General features: G+C 34.9%; 2 protein-coding genes across 5 annotated transcripts; one reads left to right on the forward strand and one right to left on the reverse strand.

The window, feature by feature from the left end:
* Window positions 1-575: 575 nt before the first annotated feature.
* On the reverse strand, window positions 576-13,349 carry LOC132171552 (peroxisomal 2,4-dienoyl-CoA reductase [(3E)-enoyl-CoA-producing]-like). Of its 3 annotated transcripts, none has more exons than XM_059582902.1 (6): window positions 13,019-13,349; window positions 12,030-12,189; window positions 11,158-11,327; window positions 10,853-11,072; window positions 9,781-9,859; window positions 576-815 (listed from the first exon to the last, which is right to left on the reverse strand). In XM_059582902.1, the coding sequence occupies exons 1-5, from the start codon at window positions 13,208-13,210 to the stop codon at window positions 9,783-9,785; spliced, it is 819 nt and encodes a 272-aa protein (XP_059438885.1). In that variant the 5' UTR covers window positions 13,211-13,349; the 3' UTR covers window positions 576-815; window positions 9,781-9,782. The 3 variants fall into 3 exon arrangements, with proteins under 3 accessions (XP_059438885.1, XP_059438886.1, XP_059438884.1); XM_059582903.1 differs by having other exon boundaries at window positions 803-826; XM_059582901.1 differs by lacking the exon at window positions 576-815 and adding an exon at window positions 1,682-2,083.
* On the forward strand, window positions 2,461-4,730 carry LOC132171551 (uncharacterized). 2 transcript variants are annotated; one of them, XM_059582899.1, is made up of 2 exons: window positions 2,461-3,716; window positions 4,594-4,730. In XM_059582899.1, exon 1 carries the CDS (start codon window positions 2,713-2,715, stop codon window positions 3,676-3,678), a length of 966 nt encoding a protein of 321 aa, XP_059438882.1. In that variant the 5' UTR covers window positions 2,461-2,712; the 3' UTR covers window positions 3,679-3,716; window positions 4,594-4,730. The 2 variants fall into 2 exon arrangements, with proteins under 2 accessions (XP_059438882.1, XP_059438883.1); XM_059582900.1 differs by lacking the exon at window positions 4,594-4,730 and adding an exon at window positions 4,349-4,521.
* Window positions 13,350-25,496: the final 12,147 nt, after the last annotated feature.

Below are 25,496 nucleotides of genomic sequence, written 5' to 3' on the forward strand. Positions count from 1 at the left end.
CGTGAAGAGAGAAGGGGAAAAGTTTCAAATGAACAGACTCCTCAGAAAAGTTCTGAAACTTGAATGTGACACATATGTCACAGAATTTCTTCACATGACTATATGGATTTTCAAGCTCTAAACCATGGAATGACGGTAAGACTTGGATGACATGAGGTTTAAGATCAAAATGCGTAGCATTGGTTGGAGGCAATGCTATGGACGAAGAAGAGTTTGTCGCAACAGGTGCAAATAAATCCCTAAGAGATCTAGTATGGTCCACATTTTCGGGTATATTACCAGGTTGGTCTTCCATCTCAACAGTCTCTAACTTAGTAAGGGTTCTAAGATTTCTCCTAGCAGTTCTTTCTATTTCAGGATCTAAAGGTGGAATCTCTAGGTTCAAAGATCTCCGACCAAGCATGCACTACACAAGAAGCACTAAAAGAAACTAACTAACAAACACAAAATAATCACAAAAATAAAAGAAGTAAAACATAAAAATAAATGCAAAATTAGAAAATAAAATACTAACAAAAAGGACAAACAAAAAAAATTGGCAAAATTTTTTTTACTCAACTGCTGCCAGTCTGCTGATGCTGTCTGCGGAGATGCGCTCAAGCGCAGGTTAAGTGTGATCGAGCGCAAGCGCACGATGGTCCTTAGATGTGCTGCTGCTGGTGCGCTCGAGCGTAAATGTGCAGTGCGCTTGGGTGCAAGTGGGTCAAGCGCAGATGTGGTTCGCCTTGCTGCCTTGTGCTCGAGTGCGCTCGAGCGTGCTGAAGTGTGCTCGAGCGTACTACCCCTGGTGAGTTCGTCCGAGATTGCAACAGAAACTAAAAAACAACTTTTTTTTTTATTATTAGATAATAAAACATAAACAAACTAACTAAAAATAAAATTGCAAAAAAAATAAAATAAAACAAAATTCTAACTAAACTAGTAGAAAAATAAAATCAATTGAGACAAAAATTAATTTTCACAAACAAAAACAACTCCCTAGCAACGACACGAAAAACTTGTTGTGAGTTTTAAAGTTACTCGTAAGTGCACGAATCGTTTGCAATATAGATTTTGCAAGCACGAGGTCGAATCCACAAGAAATTGTACCGTGAAAGTAAACTTCTATCTAAATTAATTGTATTTTAACCTAGTTCCAAAAGTGATGTGATTTTTCTTGCAAAAAGATAAACTAAATGAAACCTGATATTAAATCAAATGATAAAAGTACTAAGGTTTTCATAATTCACATCACCAAATCAAAGCAATACATTCTCATATTTTGCTCATACAACTGACAAACAAATAAGCCCTATGCGTTGTTCTATGTTTCATAAAAAAACATATTAAAACATTCAATGAATCCAACCATTAAACAAATCACAAAGAATACCCAATTGAAATCAAATCATCCAATGTATCTGTTTAATTTACGAATCACAATGGATATTTAATTTCAATTGAATGATTCGATGTATCCGTCGGATGAAACACATCGAATATCCAATTTTTCACAAATAATAATCACAAGATTCAGTTAAAAGAGGTTAATCAAATAACTGAATTGGAATAAAACAACATTTTTATTAAAAGTCGGAATTGTACGAACACAATAACGAGAATATAATTGCTAATCAATGGCGAAGCTTCATCTTCAACCTTAGTTGAAGATGAAGCCTCTCATGACTACAAACAACATCATAAATTGAATTGAAAACATTAAAATAAACAAACTTACAAAGAGAAACGAATTCAAAGCAACAAAAGCGAAGAAACCCGAAAATATAGATTGAACGACGCCCCCTTTGTGCGTTTACAATGACAAATATGATATAAATACTAAACAATTAGGGCTTCGGCGCGGCCAGGTCAACTTGAGTGCGTTCGATCGCACACTAGGTGCGCTCGAGCATACTTGGGCGTGCTTCAGGTCTTCTGTAGCGCTGCGTGCTTGGGCTTAGGCGAGGGTGCGCTTGAGCGCATCCTTGCTAGGCTCAAGCGTACTAATTGGCACTCGATCCCACTTCCCAAAAATGAACTTTTTAAAATTTCTTTGCATCTTTCACAATAATACTGCAGTTTTCTCCTAACAATTTGCAAAACACTAAAACACCAAAACTAGCAAAAAATCAGAAAATAATAAAGTTAAAGGCTTAGCAAATACAAATTAAAGAGTCGAAATATGTAATATTTGGTATTCATCATGTATATTTTAAGATAAAAAATGTTACAAGCAGCTTTATTTCTTTTTAATATTGCTTTAAAAATTATTATTAAATTTTGAATGAATTGTTATTAAATTTTAGAGTTTAATAATAATTTTTATTGGCAGGTGAAAAAGTGTACACTTAAACAATGTAGAGGTAGATGTATGTAACGATCATATTGTCTGACATTGGGTTTAATTAATATTTTTTGATGTGATTTTTATACATTTTTAATAGTAGAGTGTTGTAATTCTGACCTTCAAAGTGGATGCGAAAATCTTTGTCAGTAGTTTTAACAGGGAGGGTGGGATTAGTGGAAAACCTCTTCCATGCAAAAAAGGTGCTCCAAATATCACAAATGCCATTACTGCACATCATCATCTCTCGCCATCAACAACCTTTCTCCTCCCTCATCTTCTCCATATCCCCTTTCTCTCTGAACTTTCTACAAACACTTGATCTCCCTCTCTTCCTGACCAATTTGTACGGTCGATTCTCAGATCTGTAGCCTGAAATCCACAAGCCCATGGATCTAGCCCCGGAAGAGCTCCAATTCCTGAGGATCCCAGACCTCCTGAGAGAAGCAACCTCCATCCCAAAGCTGTCGCCGAAGACCTTCTACCTCATCACCCTGACCCTCATCTTCCCTCTCTCCTTCGCCATCCTAGCCCACTCCCTCTTTACCCACCCGATCTTATCCCAGCTCCAGACATACCCACAAGCTGACCCTACCCAGGTCAGTCACGAATGGACCGTCCTCCTCCTCTTCCAGTTCTTCTACCTCATCTTCCTCTTCGCCTTCTCCCTTCTCTCCACCGCTGCCACCGTCTTCACCGTCGCCTCCATCTACACCTCCAAGCCCGTCTCTTTCTCCTCCACCATGTCCGCCATTCCCAAGGTCTTCAAGCGCTTGTTCGTAACGTTTTTGTGGGTCTCTCTCTTGATGATGATCTACAACTTCGTGTTCCTTGCTTTCTTGGTTTTATTGATCATAGCCATTGACACCCAGAACGTCTTTTTGCTGTTCTTTTCCGTGGTGGTCATATTCTTGCTCTTCCTTGTTGTTCATGTCTATATAACCGCGCTGTGGCACTTGGCCAGCGTGGTTTCGGTGCTGGAACCGGTATACGGGTTCGCCGCCATGAAAAAGAGCTACGAGTTGCTCAAGGGAAAGATCCGTTACGCAGGGGTGCTTGTTTTCATGTATTTGGCGATTTGTGTGATCATTGGGGGCGTGTTTAGCTCGGTGGTGGTGCACGGAGGGGGCAAGTACGGGGTTTTTGTGAGGATTGTAGTGGGTGGGTTCTTGGTGGGGGTGTTGGTGATCGTTAATTTGGTGGGGTTGTTGGCGCAGAGCGTGTTTTACTATGTTTGCAAGAGCTATCATCATGAGGGGATTGATAAGTCTGCTTTGCATGATCATCTGGGTGGGTATCTTGGAGAGTACGTGCCGCTGAAGAGCAGCATTCAGATGGAGAATTTGGAAATCTGAGATGGGAGAGCTAAGCTGACATAGATGATAATTTATGTGTAAGTTTATGGAATATATGAAATTATGTGTAATTTTTTTTTCTCTTCTTTTTTTTTTTTCTTGTATGGAGCGTGTAAAAACAAAAAAAAAAAAAAATCCTTTTGAGATGGGCATGTGGAAATTTACAATTTAGATAGTACCTTTATTTTTTTCCAACAATTATTTGAGCAAGTCCTAGCATTTAATTCTTGTGGATTGCTTGGATTTTTACTATGTTGTGATGGATCTTGGAAATATTTTCTGATGTGATAGATCTTGGAAATATGTTCTGATGGATTTAGTACGTGAGTACTACTTTTGCATCTGTTGTCATAGGCAGGAAAACTCTAATTAGATGCTTATTTTCTGTTCTATATGTTATCTAAATAAAGTTTGCTCTAGTGATGAAGAGAGAAGGATTTGGTTATTGCATTACTGTGACCGCCTCTGGCATTGCTCAAAACAAAGTGGATGGTTATAACTGTGGTTTTGTCCATTTTTTTCTGTTCCTCTGGTTAATAAATTGTTTTTGATGTTTATTACTTCCTTCTGCTGTTCTTTTCATGTAGTTAACTTTATTGTGGTTGTCATGTTCTGTTGCATATTTAAAGTTTCTATGAGCTGGTTTTCTGATAGGTTTTATTCTTATCAGATCATACATTGATAGCTGGGATCTTTCAAATTCTGTTTATCGCATTTCTCTTGGTCTACCAAATTCTGTTGCAGGAAGTGCCTTTATTTTTTTTATGGTGATATCTTGACTTAGCTGATGCTTATCTAGTTATATGCAGTCGGATGCATTTTCAGCCTTTGTGTTTACTTTGTTGCTGTTGGCATCTCGTCAAAGGATGATCCTTTCTACTATTGTTAATTTTTATTTTTCTTTCTACTGTTCAGGTGTACCAATGGAAGTAAACGATTTGTTGATTTTATGGAAACAGTTAGTCACAAGTGTATATTATATTAATTTTGTGTTGTGCTTGCGGAATATATTATTGTGTTAAGGTATGTGTCTCCTTTGATGATTAGTTTTAGTGATTTTCTTGTTTGTTTTGCACCTGCTAGTTAGGTAGTTCCTTTTGTATACTTCCAGTGTACATAGGGGCGCCTTATGCTTTTAATGAGATTGGCTTATTATTTATCAAAAAAATAAAAAATTATGCTAAATGATCTACTGATTTTATGGATACAGTTATTCACAGGTGTATATTATGTTAATTTTGTGTTGTGCTTGCAAAATATGTTTATGCTTTTCATTTGGGTTAGTTAATCTGGATATGGAGAAAGTCAATTTTGAAAACCATTAAGAGCATCTCCAGCAATGTTTCTAAACTAGCTTTTTAGTTAAATTTAGCTATTTTGTTAACTTTTCTTGCTCCAACTGATACTGTAAAATAGAAGGTTTTCCTATTACTGCTATAGTAAACTTTCATATTTACAAGTCACTGTAACAACTTGTAAGTAATATTTTATTATATTTTCTCTTTTTTTTAATCTTTTCTCTTTCCTCTCTTTTTCTCTTTTTATGGGGAAGACAAGGAAATTATAAAAAACTAATAAAATAATACTAAAAAACAATATTTAATTAGAGTAAATAGTTAAAATAGATGTTCTTGTTGGAGTGTGTAGTGAAAAAGTAGTAGCTAAAATGAAAAAAGTTGTATTTTGAGTAGTAAAATGAAAACTCTTGCTGAAAATGCTCTAAGATTCAGGTCATTCACTAAGTGATAATATCCAAGACTGAGGTCAATCCAAGTGAAAACGTCATTGTGCCAAATAAACCCTTGTGAAGGTTTCATATCATCTCTTTCACTTCTGTTTTCCCCTTTTTCATAGATACATACTAGTGACTGGTGTTAGTTCCTATTAATGCTGATCGACTGGTGTACAGATTGAAGAGGCTATTTTTTCTGAAGTGGCTAGATTCACACATTTGAAAGCAATATATCTGGTGTTTGTGGAGTTGTTATTTTTATTTGATATTTTAAGACACCAGATGGATAAGCTTTCCTCTATTTATTGGTTTTTTCTGCTATGTTGTGTGTCGATCGGGCAGTGAAACTTTTGGGTTTGTGAAAATTTTCTGTGTATGAATTGTTGGTTGTGTTAGAGCCTAATTATGTTATTTTCCTTTTGGGAATATTTAAAGAGATGGCAAGTTTGGGTCTATGCATGTGGTGGTGCTCTTTCTGTATCAGTATCACTACTAAGTCGCTCCAATTTTCTTGTGGCTTGTTTATTATTAAAGTTTGTTAGGTTCATTTGGTTGTCCGTAAATCAAAATTTGTTTTGAATAATATTCAGTTTTTATTCAAGACTTGAATATTTCAAGTTGCCGGAATTTCCGACTGACTACCTGACCCCGAGCCCGCCCAAGAATTCTGATACCAACTGCTAATGACAGTCCGGTTCGGGCTCTGTAATGGTATTTCCGTTTCTGACCCCTTTGGGGTTTGGAAAAGTTTTCCCATGGTCCTATCTTTAGGATTTGGTTTTCCATTGTCCTAGGCTACGATAAGACAACGTGATGTTTTTGTTTCTCATTGATTTATGGGTTGGATGAGCAGAAGGATTGTGAGAGGTTATAGCAGAAAAGCCCTGGGAGTTGGATCAATGGGTCTTACTAGGAATGACTTTTACACACAAACATATGAGGTTGTTGGCTTAGATTTGGTTAATTTTTTTTTTCATAAGTTAGATTTGGTTAATTGACATAAAAAAGCAGAATGATTATGTTGTTTTATGACCACAACTGTATAATGTTTCTTTTCTATGTTACAGAGGTTTCCTATCTGTGATTGTTATCTGTTCTATTTGTTAAATGTTATTTTTCTCATGCTTAGAAAAGAAATGACATTTTTCACATAGTGTGAATTAGGTCAAATTGGAGAGGCCTGGGTATGTGTCAATGTTGAGGGAATCTTCAAGAAGCTAAAGTCCTTTGTGCATGTGTTGATGAGTCAGAAAATCACTTGATTCTATAAAAGTCATCCTGCTTACATGTTTATTGTGAAAGTCAGAATCTCCTTTCAGTCCACATGCTGACTAGTAAAATATGAGGTGAAACATGATTAGTGGGCTGGCACATGGGGTTATGGTCCTTCCATTAAATATCTTTACCACTATTCTTGCTGCCTTGAACCATCCCTTTAGTAGAGGATTTTATGCCCTCAGGAGAGTTTCATACTCCCTGTTAAATCTTAAGATCAAGCCAGCATTTTAACTAAAAGAGTTGCCACAACTTTAGATTTGAGAGTCTTATGGTTGGTGTAAGGTCTCCATAACTGTTGTCTTTGTCTCTGCATTGCATGTTATATATTTTCCTCTTTAAGCTGCTCCTATGGCAAAGAATTCTGACCCCTTATATTTGGTTTATTTATTTGATTTATTATATATAGCCTAGTCCTGGAATGGAAAAAATGAAATTTTGCACTGGTTATCTTGGTTTTTGATTGTTGAAACTGTGTGGATGGAGAACACAATAAATAGTCTTCCATGTTTGATAGGTTGAGTTAGTTTGTCCTGCATATAGGCTTGTATGGGATGATGAGCAACTATGCCCCTTTATTGGAGTTCCAATGAATAAGCATCACGTCATTTTGGTAGCCATCTTTTGATAAAAGATTTGATTTTGATCGCTATCTTTTGATAAAAGATTTGGTATCCATAGCATTTATTACTTAAGGGTATCATTGGTCTTAAAGGAAGTTTGATTTCCAATCTGGCTGATGATGATGTGCGAAGGAATTAGTGTTGGGAGACTTTTCTAGAGGGTTGAGGAAAAGGTATCAAATTAGAATTTGGAGTCCTTTACTTGGCGGGATTGGTTACTTCCAAATTCTCTACTTTTGCGTATTTTGTTCTGAGCTTCCAAATTCTCACTAGAGAGATTTTCTTGGCATATGAACTCTTAAAGCAACCAAAGTTTGATGTAATACCCGGAAAAATAAAAACTAAAAGCAAAATAGAATTTGGAGATATCGAAATAAATAACTTAAAATAAGGTTTTTAGAGGAAAAATTGGTAAATTTTGTGCTCAAAAACAACTTACCGTAGTCGGGCAGCCACGATGTGCATGGGAAGAGAGCGTGTAATTTTGATACTTGTAGCAAAAGTTATATCCAATTTGCTGTTATATGTGCAAATTGTAGCAGTTTGTCCTCATAATTTGAGTCCTTTTTCCTTTCTAGGATTTGGGATTTTTTTTAAAAAAAAAAAAAAAAAAAAGATGAACAAGAACATAATACAATATCACATATTAAACATAGAAAATTACAAAATCCAAATACAAAGACCAAGAAGAAATTTTAATTTTGATAATAATCCAACTACGACTCCATAATAGATTCTCAAAGCCAGAGGAGGTAATCGAAAAAGTTGTCAATGAAACTTGTTGTAGCGGCTTATAGTGGGTATCAACAAAGGAAACTTATTTTAACTTGGCTCAGTTTTGGAGATTAAAAGGTATATGTATAATAACGGAGGAAACACCATCTAAGGCTGTGAGAGAGAGAACTACCAAGATTGAATATTTTTTAGACTCATAATCGGATCTATAATTTCTGGTTGACCAAAAATACTTTACAAAGGAAAACTAGATGTGATGTGACAAAGGAAATATGCTACACGAGATCAAAGCAAGAGATTGTGGGTTTTCAGTAGATCGATCATCTAATAACCCAAACAAAAGACTAAAAACATTAAGTGCTTGAGAGTGATGGGAGAGGGTTCTTGGGAGAAAAGTGTAGGGTATTTTGGAAAGGGTAATTAAGAATCTTTTTAGGATTCACTTGCTTATGGTTTAAGCGTTCTGTAAATGATAAAGATGTATTTTAGAGAAATAATAGGGGTTAATATATATATATATTTGGTTTATCTCATCTTATAAATCAACCATTAAATTTGTGAAGTTTACTATTGACTTCTGTAGGGTTTACAAATCTAATAATTAATTTATAAGACGAGATATACCAAATAAGAAAAAAATATTAACCCTAACATTTCTCTTATTTTAACTTGATAATGAATTTCATTGAGTAATGTCAAATCTCAACCACATATTTATACATAAATGACTTTATTTAGCATGGAAAGTAGGGTAGCTGTGATTGTTGTGCTTTCTTGTTTCTTATTACCGACTCAAATGGATGGAGATCTACATGTCCACGTGGACAGAGCTCTCTCTCAATCCTCAAGTGGGTGGAGAGGTAGCTGCCCTAGTGGGGTGTTGTGTTTGGCAATAATACAAAACAGTTTATTTATTATTTACTTCAACTTGAATTGGGACATCCAATGCACCCTTGGGAAATTGATGTTTTTGTCTCAATCTCACAATCAAACAAAAGAATAAATCGGAGAATATTCAGTTAGTAATATATGAAGGGTATTTTTGTCTTCTCAAACAGTGAAATTTATTTTCATATAATATGAGCAATTGCGAAAAAGAAATGACAAAAAAGAGTTATGGAAAAAGACAGTGCGACAATAAAAAGACCTCAGAAGTAGGATTGAAATCCAATATAATTATCTATCCATATTACTTGCGATTTGGGTAAGCAAATGTGTGAGGACCGTTGTGTGGCTCACTTGCCGGGACATGTGTTTGGGTAGGCAGGCCCCATAAAGGGTCCTCCTCACAATTGCCTACCCGAGAGTTTGTGAGAGCAACAAAATATTGTTTATGTAGATGAGAAGCCTAAACTATTTTACACCCTGTAAATATTATTTTATTTGGTCATCATAAAATATTTTCAACTGACCGAAACTTAACATCGTATCGTGTCAAACACTCAAAAATAAAAAATAAAAAATATTTTACACCAAAAGAAACAAAAGTTTATCAGTTTGATTGGTGTAATGACTCCAACTTCTTGAATGGCAGTTAAACAGTAGAAAGTATATTATTTTACTTGGACACAAAAGCTTCTAATTTTCATATCATACCCCAAGTGATCAAAGGACCTTTTGGAAAGAATATATATAGTCAAATGTGGGAAACAAAAGAGATTATAATGGATTTTTACCATCATTCATCTAAGAAACAGAGAAGGGAAGAGAAGTGTTTCTCGTAATAGTGATTCTAACCTCTAACGCGAAGTGATAGCATTCGCTTTCAGCCATTCTCCTCCATCAACCACCAATGTTGTTCCGTTGATGTATTTTCCTTACAGCATAAGACATGCACAGAAGATTCTCAGTCTATGGCACAACATGGGAAAAAAGGGAAAGAAAAAGAAAAGGAGAATGTATTTTCCTTTAAAGGTTTGTCCAAAATTTCAAGATTTTCCAATGTTGAAATATCAATTGATTTTATGGAATGGAGTCATTACAACACATTTATAAGGTTATATATAAGCAACAAATGACAAGTTATATTAGCATGGTATCTACAAACAGATATTAAAATTCTTTTTCCCACTGAAATTGCAGAATTCAAATGATGAACATCTAGAACTCCTTGCCTCACATAATTTAATCCTTGATGTCTTTAACACTTGAGCTTAAAAATGATCTAAAGCATCTATAAGTACCGGAAAATCGTTTTCAGGCAAACAGGCAGTTTTAAATTCATGAACGCAGAAATTACTGGAGTGGAAGCACATATTGTTGCAGATTGACAAAATATTATGGCATGTGTAAATTCATTACAAAAAGATTATGAACAATACTGACGTATGTATCATCGACATCACTAGTTTTTATTGATTGTTCCCAGCTTATGCTCAGACAAATTAAATTTTTTTAACCACTTCATTACCAACTCATTGGAATTGAACCTTTTAAATACTTCCACAGAATGCATGAAGCCTGATGTAAATCCTTTATCATAAGGTGGCAAAAAAAAAAAATGACAATTTAGGTCTTAATTTAACAAATGGCCAAAGCATAAGGTGATCTTTTGACTTTTTCCAAAAAACAAAATTAGAAACATGTGGAAACTTGCTAAACTAGCTTGATGAACAATCTTTCACGACCTATACATAATTTTTATCAAATACCACAATGAAGAAGAGTTTGTGGATTGAATAAACATGCAAGGAGAAACAACGATAAGTTAATGAGAAGATACATATCTATATAATTACACCTTTGGTACAGGAAATTAAAGAAAATTAAGACAAAGACATGCATGAGTTTAGCAAATTAGATTACTGACCGGCATCAGATGCAAGATATAGAGCAGCCATAGCAATATCCCATTTCTCCCCCAGTTTAAATAAAGGCATGTGCTGTCTAGTGCTCATCATTTCCTCAGGTCCTAGTTTACTAGTGCCAGCAGTGTCTTCAATGGGTCCTGGTGCAATCCCATTGACTCTGATGTTGTAATCTGTCCCCCACTCCAATGCCAAGCTTCTCGTAATGCTATCAACTGCTGCCTGGTAGAAAGGAAAAGAATGTAAAGATATTGAATAGGGACCATAAGTAAAATTATTATGAAAGTCAAAAACTCAATTTACAAACCTTGGCCGCAGATACATGAATTTGATACCAAGTAGCTGTATAATGCAAAGTTGCACTTATATTTATGATTGTTCCACCATTAGAGATGTCTTTTCCTGGTCCCCTTTTCTTGAGGTACTTGAGTGCTTCATGGCACATTGTAAAAGTGCCAACAGAATCTATCTCTATTACTGCAGAAACCAATCAAAAAAAAAAAACATTGAATTATAACCTCTAAGAACCTTCTATGTGCTGAAAACCCTGTAAAACTCCTTTACATTGCATCATAGGGACTGATTTCATGTGATATAAAAATATGAGATTCTCGACTCAAATTACAGGGAGAACCATTAGTTGATACAAGCCACGAAAATTATATGCTAAAAAGTCAGTTTCACTGATGCAATAAATCTATTTTAGGATTTTATCAAATGACATTGTTTACGAGTTCGTTACTGTGACTTGGCCCCAATTTCTTCAAAGACTTGATTCTGCAGGATTGTACCCTATCATATAGGAATGAAACAGGAACCTTTCTATCTTTCTGAACCATCCAAGAAAGACCTCATGAGCATGTTGATCTAGAAAATAGAACAAGTATAAATTTTTTTGTCATACTTGTAAAATTCCCAATGGAAAAAAAGAAGTCTTATTGATTCTTGTCCTTCTTTTGAATGACTGAATGGTTCATTTAAGTTACTTTTCAGTTTTCTTTCTCAGATACCAAGTTCACAACCTGATATATACCAACTTAGCTTGACTTCTAAGAAACAGCCAAGGACATAAATATAAAGAGATCTAAAAATTCAATCAAATTCAACAGAATAAATCTTCCACTACTCTTTTATTGAATCAAATGTGAATATTTTGATCCACACTCCTGAGGGTACAACCTGTCCGGAAGCCATTAGGAGATAGATCCTCTGCTGCTACAAGGAAATTTCCAGCTGCAGAATTCACAAGAATGTCAAGCCTGCCAAAATGCTTAATTGTTGATTCCAGAACTCTAACTGCGTCTTCTCTTTTGCGTACATCTCCCTCTAGTCCAATAGCCTGCAACAAAAATGATAGACATTTTTCAGTGGTGAAGTAATAAAACCAGACATCATCATCATCCAGCTAAATGGAAAGCATAGTAGTAACACTGCAATTCCTTTCAAACGGCAATCACATGTAAGAATTCTAAAACCTATAGAACACAAAAAGATTTCTGCAGCAAAATACTGAGCTATCAAGTGGAGACGAGCAACTATAGTATAGAAACAGATCACGCTCCACACCCAATTGAAGTGGGATTTCTCTAACCTCGTATCTCCAGGTCAAACAAAAACAGACATAGGACCCACCAACCTGCAGATGAAAGTCCAAGGAACACAGAAACCAGGTAGTGGTACCATAATGAGCATCCGAACCAAAATCTTAAAACTATTAGATTGAGAGCCAAGCTGTTCACCCCTCTCATGTCCAAGACCAACAATGTATGACAAGCTTCACTAGCACTTACAACACCTATAGAATTTTCAAGTTATAGATTTTTACAAAAAAATCTCCATTCAACTAGGAAACCCCGAGTGCTTTCAGTTATATTTTTTTAAACTATAAAATCAAAGCATCGGTTAGACACTTAGACTAGAATTTCATCAAATCATAAGAGCAGTAATAGAACAAGAAACAACAGTACTAAGAGGTTACAATTTCCTCCATTTTCCTACCCTTTCTCAACAACCAAACAGGATCCAACTTTCATCTCAGACGGAAAAAGAGACAGAGACAGAGACAGAGAAAAACAGGGAAATGAGACAAACCCAGTAGAGAAAAATGCTAAAACAGACAAATGAAATTGGAAAAGAGGATGGGGAAGTGAAAGAAAAGATAATATTACAGGAATTCCATGAGATTGAAGGGAGTCAACGGCAGCTTGAAGGACTTGGCTACGGCGGCCCATGATGGCAATAGAGGCTCCTTGTCTCCCTAATTGATACGATATCTCATACCGGATTCCTGACCCTCCTCCGGTCAACAGCGCCACCTTCCCCTTCAGTATGTCAACCTTGAAGGGAGACTCCATTGCCATGTGTCTGTCTCTGTATCTTTCTTCACTCTACTCCACAACGAACAACGTACAATGCCATTGGGTGTCTGAGTCAATGTCCCAAGACAAAGGAAACCGCGGGATACGAATTGGAATATTATGCCATTTCTGTTGTCCTTGCGTTCTGAACGTCTCTTGCGGTCTCTTACTGGCATGTTTGGGCAAACATCTTAATATTTGTGGTGGCAACAAATTAAACAATATATTATTTGGACAAAGTTTCCGCCAACTGCGTTGAAAATTCCTTCCATTTAGTTTGTTGAAAATTCATCCAATCTAGTTTATAAAAGTAACATCTAAGATGCATATGAGATTTTAATAAAATATATTCTAATTTTGTTCATGTTATTAAAAAAAATATGTGCATATCACATGTTTAAAGGATACATGTTACTTTTATAGACTAAATTAAAGGAAATTCTTCCAACCCAATATAAAAGAAAACTTTGTCCAGTAGAAACTATATATGTTTATCTTATAATTATTTCAATTAATTTTTAATTATTAGTGGATAGAGCATACCAACTCTGCAAAAATGTACGCAAGAGAGACGTCAAAATGCAAAAAAATATTTTTCTTTCTTTCATACTGGATTGAGTTGATGGAAACAACAAATAAGAATATTATCAAGTATATTTCCTTGAATTTAAAGTCTCAATTATTCAAGTTTTTTTTTTTTTCTTTGATAAAATAAAATACTAAAGATAGCTATAACTATGACTTTGACCTTTGTGATTATGCATTTAATCATGGTGTTTTCATTAGTCTATACTAGATTTTTTGGACTTTCCTTTTTTTTAGGCTTCGGGGACACATAAGGATATTTTATTTTAGAAAAATACTAGATATTTTCTTTGTGTTCTTTATTAAAGATATAAATCCTTCACATATTTTTTGTTCTAACTGGATATTATTTTCTAAAATTTGGGTAAAAAAAAATAATAAATAATTTTTTTTTTAATTTTCTTTTAAGAAAATAATATTCACTTAAAATAAGAAAAATACTGGCTTCAAGCTGTTAGGGTTGCCGTGATTGACTTGAATTCCTCAAGTCAACACGTGGGCACATGTTGGGCCATCACTGATTTGGAATTCGTAGCTGATGATGACCTCCACTCCTATTGATTATAAGTTTTTGAGAAATGCTAAGGCTATGTTTGCCAAAGACTTGAGAAATGAATTGGACTAGAACCCTAGCAGATTTGATTGATGTAAAAAATAAAATAAAATAATAAAAAAAAAAAAATATTTTGTTAAAAAAAAAAAAAATTGTAGTGATTTTTTTATTTTAACAGTAATAAAAAATTATTGATGCAGTGTAAAAGGTAAGAATGTTGGAGTTGATTTTGATAAGAATAGTAAAATCCTTTTTTTTAGTCCTTTCCCAAACACAGCCTAAAGATTCCAAGACTTTTTTTAAAAAATTCCCTTTCCAAATGATCTAGTCCATTCAAGAAATAACTGGGTTTAGATTTTTTTTCTTAAATTAACGTGGGTACAGATCATTTGAAAAGTGGAATTTGGGAAAAAAAATTTGGAGTCTTTAGCATTTCTCTAAGTTTTTTGCTTTTTATAAAAGTAGAGTTATAAAGCGTGAATATAATGGATTGAGATCTACAGTAATTACTTACTCAAAAATTACAAGTAATAATTTAAATAATTGTAAGAGTAATCTTATATGAAATTCAACTGTTCGAGTAAGTAGAATTTAGTGTTAATCAACTTTACCATTTAATGCACTCCCCTACCTTGCTCATTTGATAGTAGCCAAATGAGAGTCTGAGATACCTCAAAGGGTCACTAGATCATGGTTTATACTATACCAAAAGATCTATTCAGTTAAAAGCCTTCTGTGACTCACATTGGGCGGGTGAAAGTGATGGTCGAAGGTTCATAGGCAAATTTGGCATTTTTCTAGGCCCTTGTTGAATTTCATTATCATTTTCTCTTATGCTTTGGCAATAATACTGGTGGTTTAACCTTAGCCTCAACACCAATTTTAATGCTTTTACAAAACATATAGAAGTTGATTATCATTTTATAAAAGCGAAAGTGGTCATCAAAGATATTACAAATAAATATATTTCAACCAATGATCAAATTGCAGATATCTTTGCAACATGTCTTGGCTACAAACTTATGGCTTATTCTTTTCCCATGCGCTTGCGGGGGATTGTCGATGTTAGCAAGCCTAGTAAAATATTATCAAGAGATGAGATATTTGGCCAAGATGCATTCTGCAGCTTTATCATTGAACTTAAATAGAAAAGAGTTACACTTATATTTGATCACATCAAGCTAACAAGATAAGCTTTGATGTGATAAGAAGATTTAAACAAAGAATAAAAGATAAAGAGATAATATAAAAGATTACAAACAATCAAAAGAGAAGTGATACAAATAAATAACTCTTACAAGAAATAAGTAAGAGTCCTAAAGTGATACAAATAAATAACTCTTACAAGAGATAAGTAAGAGTCCTAGCGCACTTCTCCTGAGTAGTAGCAGACTCCTTAACAGGCCCCCTCAAACTCATGGGAGGAGGAAGAATCATGAGTTTGTCACGCAATTCCAAAAACCGAGAAGAAGTTAATCCCTTAGTAAAGATGTCAGCACATTGATCAATGGTGGAGATAAACTAGAATCACAATATCCTTGTGCATAACCTTTTCTCTAATAAAGTGATAGTCTATAGCTATATGCTTTGTCCGAGCATGATAGATAGGATTAGATGCCAATGCAATGGCTCCAAGATTGTCACACCAGAGCTTTGGTGGAGAGAAAAGGGAGATCCTCAACTCCTTTAGAAGCATGCGTAACCAATATAGCTCAGCAGTGGCAATGGCCATAGATCTATACTCCGCCTCTGTGCTTGAACGAGATACAGTTGGTTGCTTTTTGGATTGCCAAGAGATTAAGCAATTGCCAAGAAAGACACCATAACCACTTGTGGATCTTCGGTCAATTGGATCACCAGCCCAATCAGAGTCACAAAATGCTTCTAGATGAAGAGGTCCCTTAGTGAAAGACAAGCCATAATCTGGAGTTCCCTTGAGATACCTTAATACTCTCTTAGCTGCAGTAAAATGAGCTGTAGTAGGACAGTGTAAAAACTGACAAAGATGATTCACTGAGAATGATATATCTGGTCTTGTGAGAGTGCAATATTGAAGTGCACCAACAATATGCCTATACAGGGACTGATCTTCCAATGGTTAACCATCAAATTTAGTCAATCTTTTGCCCGAAGTGCATGGTGCAGAATAAGGTTTAGCTCCTATCATGTGAACTCGATGTAAAAGATCAATAATATATTTGGATTGATTAAGATACAAACCAGCAAAAGTACGATGTACATGTATGCCCAAGAAATATGACAAATTACCCAAATCCTTCAACTTGAATTCAATTTGCAGTTTTGAGATGAGATCATTAATGCTAGATAGATTATTTCCAATTATGATGATATCATCTACATATATAAGCACAAAGATGGTAAGAGAATCTCTATGAAGCAAAAATAAGGAAGTATCCATCAATGATCCTGTGAAACCGAGTTCAAGTAGAGCTTGAGTAAGTTTATGGAACCAGGCTCTTGGTGCCTGTTTTAAGCCATACAAGGCTTTGTGAAGCTTACAAACTGAATCAGGATATTGAGGATAAACAAATCCTCTTGGTTGTTCCATAAAAACTTCTTCATCAAGTTGTCCATGGAGAAAAGCATTTGATATATCAATTTGTTTCAAAGACCAATTATAATGAATAACTAATGCTAGAATCAATCTCACAGTTGCAGGTTTTATCACAGGACTAAATGTTTCTATGTAATCTATACCATCTATTTGTTCAAACCCTTTGGCCACTAGCCGTGCTTTATACCTCTCAATGGTTCTATCTGGTTTTTGTTTGAGTTTATACACCCATTTGTTTCTGATGACATTTCTATTGTGTGGTCTTGGACAAAGAGACCAAGTGTGATTTTCCTGCAAAGCTTGGAACTCACTTTCCATGGCAGCCAGCCAATGGGGATTTGAGGCTGCTTGAGTAAAGGTGCTCGGCTCACTAAAGGTAGAGATAGACGTATGCATGGCTTTTAGGGGATGTTTGGTAGAATAGTATAGCTTGAAATCAGTAAATGTTTTAGGTTTTAGGCTGCCTGTTTGGGATCTAGTAACAATATGAGGTGAGCTTGGTGGATTGATCAAGGTAGGTAGTGAAGAGATGGAAGGAATATGATCTTCTAAGATTGGAAGAGATATGTCACAGGTAGGTGTTGATTCTGCAGGAGAATCAATGGTTGTAGATGAGGTTGGTGTGGTTGTAGGTGAAATAGGTGGAGAAGGTGTAACAGAATCTGTTATCACAATTGGATTGGATTCTGTAGGTAAAGAGCTTGAAGTTGGTATTATTGCAATGGGAACAATTGGAGGGGATAATGGTTCAACAGAAATTGGTTCATTTGTGATCAAATCAGGTGAAATATTGTTAACTTCAATGAACTGAGAGAGTAATGGAACAATACCTTGATTCAAAGCAGAGTCACTTGTTGAAGCCATGTGGGAGGCAGTACCTTGTGCCGGAAACAACTTCTCATCAAAAATCACATGCCTTGAGATAAAGACTCATTTGGTGGAGGTATCTAGGCACCTATATCCCTTTTGATTTAAACAATATCCTAGAAAGATGCATTGTCTACTTCTGAATTCAAGTTTGTGTCTATTATAAGGACGAAGAAGAGGATAACAAGCACAACCAAATACCTTTAAATTACTATAATCTGGTTCCTTATTGTGAAGTTTAAAATAAGGAGTAGACCATTTTATAGTTTGAGTAGGCAATCGGTTAATCAAATAGACAGTAGTATGGCAAGCCTCAATCCAGAATTTAGAAGATAAATGAGATTGAGCAAGAAGTGTAAGGCCAGTTTCTATGATATGTCTGTGTTTTCTTTCTGCTATCCCATTTTGTTGGAAAGTGTGAGGACATGTTATTCTATGAAAAATACCATGAGAAGAAAGAAAGTTTTTGAATTGATGAGATGTATATTCACCCCCACCATCAGTTTGGAGCTGTTTGATCTTTGTTGAGAGAAGATTTTCAAGTAAACTCTTAAATTTGACAAAAAAATCAAATACTTCAGACTTTAATTTTAAAGGAAAAATCCATGTATATCTTGAAAAATCATCTACAAATATAACATAGAATTTATAACCACTAACAGACACAACTGGAGATGTCCAGACATCACTATGAACTAATTCTAATGGAGAATTGGTAACATGAGTTAAATCCTAAAAAGGTAGTTGTTTGCTTTTGGCTAATTGACATGGCTCACATAAAGAAAAACTAGACTCTAAATGACTAACAGGTAGATGTTGAGACTTGAGAAGACGCTTAAGAACTTGAGAATTGGGATGTCCAAGTCTATCGTGCCAAGTGACTTCACCAGTTTTGACTCCAAGAAAGGCAGCATGATTGCTATGTTTATTGACTGCAAGAAAGACAGCAGGCTTGTTGTGTTTATTGATGAGAAATTGTTTCAGCTGAATTGGGTATAGAACATCCTCACTTGGCCTCTGCAATATTATCTCCCCCGAGAGGTTGTCCTTTACAAGAAAATAAGAAATATGTGAGTTTGAAGTGGCAATTATTATCATGACAGAAACGATTTATTGAAAGGAGATTAGCTGAAACATCAGGACAACGTAAGATATGTTTTAAATGAACAATAGTGTTTTGGAGTTTGAAAGAAGAAGAACCCATATGAGTGATGGGAAGAGAGCTACTAGTGCCTACAGCAACTTGTTCTTCCCCATTGTATGGTTGTTAGATTGTGAGATTTTACAAGTCAGCAGTGATATGATTATTAGCCCCACTGTCAGCTAACCAATCATCATCTTTACGGAGAGCATTAGATTGAGCAGTCATGGCTGCAAGCTCACTTGGAGGGTGTCTTCCTTGGTAGGCATAGTCCATGCGATGATAGCAGTCAAGTGCTTGATGGCTTGTCTTACCATAAATTTGACAAGGAACCCGATTAGTGCTATTAGAAAAGGTAGAATTTGTTCTACCTAAAATTGAAGCACGATTTGTTTGCTGGGGAGAATAGCGCTGACTAGCACTATTTGTTTGCTGAGAAGAATAGCGCTGACCACCAGGAGGCTTATGTGGTTGATTGGGTGCATTGTTCTTGCTGAATTTGGGCCTGTGAGTATTTGGCTTTTGAGAATAAAGCGCAAATGAGGTGGTCTCATACTGTTTATTCTACTGCAGTAGAAGACGTTCATGGTTGAGCAGGGAAAACTGAAACTGATCTAGAGGCATAGCATTGTTATTTGTAACAAAAGAGAAGGTAGTGATAAGGGCATTAAATTGAGGATTCAGGCCTTCAACAAGGTAAGAGATAAGGTCTTCCTCTTCAACTTTCTTTCCAACAAGAGCTAGTTCATTGACAAGGGACTTGGCTTCTTGTATATACTCAGAGCAAGTCTTAGTTCCTTGATGAAGAGTTTGTAATTGGTGTCGTAATTGACTTATGCGTGTTCTAGAAGGGCATGCAAAACGGGTAGCCAATGCAGTCCACACCTCATGAGAGGTATTCAAGCCGTAGACTGTTAGAACCACTTTCTTAGAGAGACAAGTGATAAACCAACTAAGAACATACTGGTCTTTTCTTTCCCATATAGCAGCTTCAGGATTGATAACATCATCCTCTCCAGTAGTTTTGGGAAGGAATTTAGGTGGGCATGGTTCTGAGCCATCAACGATGTTCATAAGACCATGAATACGAAGGATGGGACGAATCTGAAGGCTCTAGGCCAGGTAATTACGTTCACCCAATTTGCTAGGTGTAAAGCTAGTAAGATTGGGTATGGAGATTGTGTTTGCAGAAGAAGCCATTAGGTTGGAGGTGTTAACCTACAAATGGCTCTGATACCAAGTAAAATATTATCAAGAGATGAGATATTTGGCCAAGATGCATTCTGCAGCTTTATCATTGAACTTAAATAGAAAAGAGTTACACTTATATTTGATCACATCAAGCTAACAAGATAAGCTTTGATGTGATAAGAAGATTTAAACAAAGAATAAAAGATAAAGAGATAATATAAAAGATTACAAACAATCAAAAGAGAAGTGATACAAATAAATAACTCTTACAAGAGATAAGTAAGAGTCCTAAAGTGATACAAATAAATAATTCTTACAAGAGATAAGTAAGAGTCCTAGCGCACTTCTCCTGAGTAGCAGCAGACTCCTTAACAAGCCTTACACCCATTTACCAAATCCATCTCATGTGGAAGAGGAAAATAAACGGAGTCCATATGTATTCAACACAATTTCCCCAATTTTCTAGTTTCCTTTAGTTTATAGTTTTCTTGGACACCAAAGATAGAATATCTTGACATAGCATGTCAACACAAGAATCGACATAATTATGGATAATTAGGGCAATATTGTACATTATGCAGTAAAACATGCATAACTTTATGACAGGTATCACAATCGTGCATAAGACCCCAATTTGGAAAGCTTTTTTAGGGTGAACGTAGTGGCCACCAAGCTAACTTGGGTGAGCGTCTACCTCAAAATTCTTTCTTTCTTTCTTTCTTTTTTTCTTTTTTTTTCTTTTTTTCCTTCCAATAAGTGTTTTCAGTTTTTTTTTTTTTTTCCACTTTAGGAAATATTCCCATTAATGAGTTAGGAAGGTTGTTATTTTAGATTTGTTTTATGTAATAATTAGAGTTTTGCCTTTTCCAATCAAAAACAATTTCACTTTAGCGATTTAAGCTCGATTTGTGGGCTTAGTTAGGTATTCTGATTTTGATTAATATCTTAGTATTCTCAGAGTTATTCTCCATTTTCCTTTGGTCTAGTTGGTATCATAGCTCAGCTCTTTCCTACCATGGTACGTAGAGGAACAAGTAGAGGAAGACTTGCAACTATTGGTGATGTGTATGAATGTGATGAGGCCATAAGTAATGTGCAACCGGAGCGTGCAATTTCAATAGTAGGGGCGAGACTTGATGTGCTAGACCAGTTGGTTGCGGCCTCAACCGTTGTTACCAAGCCTCAAACGCTGTTAGCAAGCCTCAAACTCATCTACCAAATCCATCTCGTGTGGAATATAAAGATTAATTAGTTGAAGGAGATTCTTTAGTAGATTGGGACTCTCCACCGATCTACATCTATCTTGAAGATGACTTATTGGAGGAGATAAGTTTTTTGGTTGATACCGTATAAATTTTTGAAGAGAATGATGTCTACAATGTGCTTGAGGAAAGTCCAAAAAGTGGAGTATCTCAATGGGGATGTGTGAGAAAATTAATTATTACTATTATTTTTTTATCAACTTTTCTTAATGTTGACTTCGGCATGGTAGAGGAAAATTTAATTTTTCTGTTGGCAAAAAATAGAAGAGAATAAATAAAAGACATGTAGATGCAAAATAAATAAATAAATAAAAGACATGGGAAAATTAATTTATCTCTAGTTAGTGTGAAGAATTTTAGATCCATTATTCATACTCATATTGTAGTTAATTGCAAGTTATTTATCTTCTGGCATCTAGTTGATTTGCTATTTTTTTTAACGAATTATCTCTTCATTAATATAACAATCAAATTACTCACAAAATATATATATATATATATATAACAATCAAATTGGGGTAAAATGCTCCGTACAATGCCAAATATATAATTTAAAATATTCACAACTCAAACATTATCTATGACATACATAATAGCCTCTCAAGCTATTATAAGACAATATCTATAAAAAGTCACCGTCCCAATCAATTTCAAATTTACAGCAAATTCTGACGAATCACGTCTCTATCAACTGCAAGGTCATTCATTCTCTAGCTTTTTTATCTCCGCTGCAAGTTTTTTATCAATCACAATCATCTTCGCTACCTCTACCATAGTGACAGTTCTTCTTTGTGCCTGATAACTCCTCCATCATCGGTCTATGGCTTGCTCCTAGAAAATGAACCATAAGAAAACAAAAGACCGACCGGAAACTAATTCTGTTATTCTTAAGGATTCGTAAAAACAAAACTTAAGAAAACGAATAAAACTTCATCACATATATTGTTACTAAAAGCAGATCTAGAGATAATACATTCTTATTTAAAATCAACGGAAATACAATAACAAAAACTCAACACACCTTCACGTGTTCTACACGTTACCACTGGCCAACCACCCACAACTAGAAAACACCCCAAGGACCATTGACACACGCACCTCCGTCGATCTACGATGGATGCGAGAAAAAAGAGGTTGAAGGGGGGGGTGGGGGGCGTGTAAGGGAGGACCCACTCTGAGTTGATTTGCTATTAAGAAGGAAATGATAGAAAGTATTAATTGGACATCCAACAAATTTAGGCAAAGACAGTTCAAATTTAAGAATAAATTCTTTCCAACTTGGAGAGAATGATGCAAGCTAGTTTACGATTGACTAGTTATAGTGCAAGAGTAAAAAAAATAAAAAATAAAAAAAACTTATTACATTATTGGTGGGAGATAGATAGAGCCCATGTTATATACATGATCCTATAAGGGTGCTGCCTAGGCCCTAGTCCATTGAAAACCAATGGGCTTATAGGCCTACAACCCAGGTGGTGTTAGATCTGGCTAGCCCAGGTTGGCCGCACCATGAAGAGTTAATAAATGGGGATCAATTTGATAAATCTTTTGTCAACCAATCACGATCATGGGAATAAAGTACAAATATCAATATACCCTTTAATCCTTGAAATTAAGGCCCAAATAAATTCATTTGAAAAAAAAAAAAAAAAAAGAGCTAGGGCCTAAGAGGGACATAAGTCCAAATTGTTGCAAAGTATGCTTAAAAAATTATCGTACAAGTCGTGTTAATGCACAGGTCAGACCCTTCAATCATAATCTATTAATTTTGTGTTAGGTTTGCGAATCGTGTCATAAATTATTAACCCTTATGTCGCTTGTTTAGGTTCGGGTCATGTCAAAGTATGTATATAAGTCAACCATAACTTAACTCATTTAATTAAATAGGATAAACCCTTTAAAATTGACTCACTAAGTATTACTATTTATTCTATTACTTTCCGCTATTTTTTGTTAGGTTCGTATCGAGTTTGAGAATCGTGTTAACAATTGCTAACCTTCGTATGAGTAATGCTATACATATAATTCTTTTCCAATATGCTAACACATGTCAGCATGTGACTAGAGCCACACTAACTACTAAAACAAAATTTAGTCCTTCCAATCACATATTAACACATGTTAAAAACTTGTAAAAGAATTGTAATTTAGACGAGTCTCATTAGAATCTCAAATTTTAAGTATATTCAATCCATACACATTGTTAATTATAAGTATGTGATCTATATTAGATCTTAAATCCACATGCCATGATTACCCAGATTGGATCCTGAAGAGTATTTGCCGAAAAAGAAAGAAAAGATCCTATGCACATAATTGTAAAATGTTGCATCATGTTTGAGATGGATGTGACATCATGAGCCCCACATGCATGCCCCACATGCATGATAGCAAGTCTATATGCTTATGGCATATTCGAACAAGCTTCTTTGGTCAGCCTCTATTGACTATAGAAGATGGTATATGGTGTGTTTGGTTGTCTCTATTTAATACTGATTAATCTTTGAAAAATGCTCAAACTTTTTCAACTAATGAATCTTATAATATTGATTTGCAAACCTAACCAAAAAGTTAATAATTTTCTTAGCGATTACTGGGTATGGTTATGATCGGCCGACATGTGTGCAGCAAAGGTGATAAGCACCCACACGCAAAAATAGACTGATTTTGCATTTTTTTTTTCTTTCTCAAAGAGCTAATCGGGGTTAAATTACGTGGATTATATATAATCCAACTAATATGAATGGATGAATTGGCCCGACCAAATGATCCGACATTGAAAAGGGGTATTGGAAGGGACATGTTTATCTAATCAAATGACAACATTTTCCATATCAAAACAGAATCAATTAAAATTTTGAGTTACATCACTTTTATTGAGCCGTAATTTCTTGAAAGAAAGTGATGTGCTTTTACTTGGACAACAATGATAATATGAACATGACCCTTCAATGAAAGTAAAAATATATCACTTTCCACTGTATCATTCACTTACCTTTTTTCAAGGGCAGAATCTCATAATATTTTTTTTTTTTCTTTTTACAAGTCCACACAATGGGAGGAAAACGGAGAGGGAATTTGAATTAATGACTTCTGTTTTATTAAGCGTAGCCCCCAGTCGATTGAGGTACAACAAAATCTCTTTTGGGGACGGCAGATTCTCATAATTAGTTAAAGTTGTAATCGAGCAGAGTTGAGTATTGAATGTTTAAATTTGGTTTAATTTTTTTTTTTTTTTTAACACGAGTCGAACTTGAACTTATTACGTACTAAGTTAGATAATAAGTTTAAGTTTTGTTCATTTATTTTTTGGACGAGCTAACAAGCTACCTGATTAATTTATTCATTTGATATATAAAGTAAATTTTGTGATTTTTTTTTTTTTTTTTTTTTGGTAAAAAGTTAAAGCATTTTGTTTGTTGGAGAGAAACATGTTAAACATGTAGATGCATCTAGATTTGTCTGTCTTAGTTAATAAAAATGTAGGCTAGGCTTCACTTGGACATGTTGTTTTCAAAGTTAGTTATGACCTAACAACATTTGACCTTTTTCTTAATCACCTAATTAATTACGACAATTATTTATTAGGCATGCCTCAGGGGGTACATTAGTAAATTCAGAGTGTAAATAATATTGACAAAATTATATATTTATATATACATAAACGTGATGCACATACGACGTCGGAGTAGCTACTTGCTGGTCAAAAACTACAGGTGAAATTGGGACCCCAAAAATTAAAAAGAAGATTAAAGTAAATTGGTCCCAACAGGAAGTTGCCAGAGTCTTCATCTATATTATATATATATATATCATTTGTCGATGCGGTACTCTCAATTATTCGAATGGAGTTTCTAGAATTTAGATAGAAGAAGTCCTTGATATTGATCATGATGTCGTGTTCTTAGAACATTCTGCTCTTGTTGTTTAGAGTTTCGTGCTCTTGGTGTTTAGAGCTTTGGCTCTAGAAGTTTTTGTATTATCTTAGATTATTTGAATAAGATTGGTATTTATTCAAAAACAAATAAAATAAAATAAAAAAGTTAGCTTTTAAATCAACATTTGTTTATTTTTTCTAAAAAAATAATTCAATGACTGGTTAGCAATATTACATC

This window comes from Corylus avellana, chromosome ca2, assembly GCF_901000735.1.
Source record: "Corylus avellana chromosome ca2, CavTom2PMs-1.0".
Lineage (NCBI taxonomy): Eukaryota > Viridiplantae > Streptophyta > Magnoliopsida > Fagales > Betulaceae > Corylus > Corylus avellana.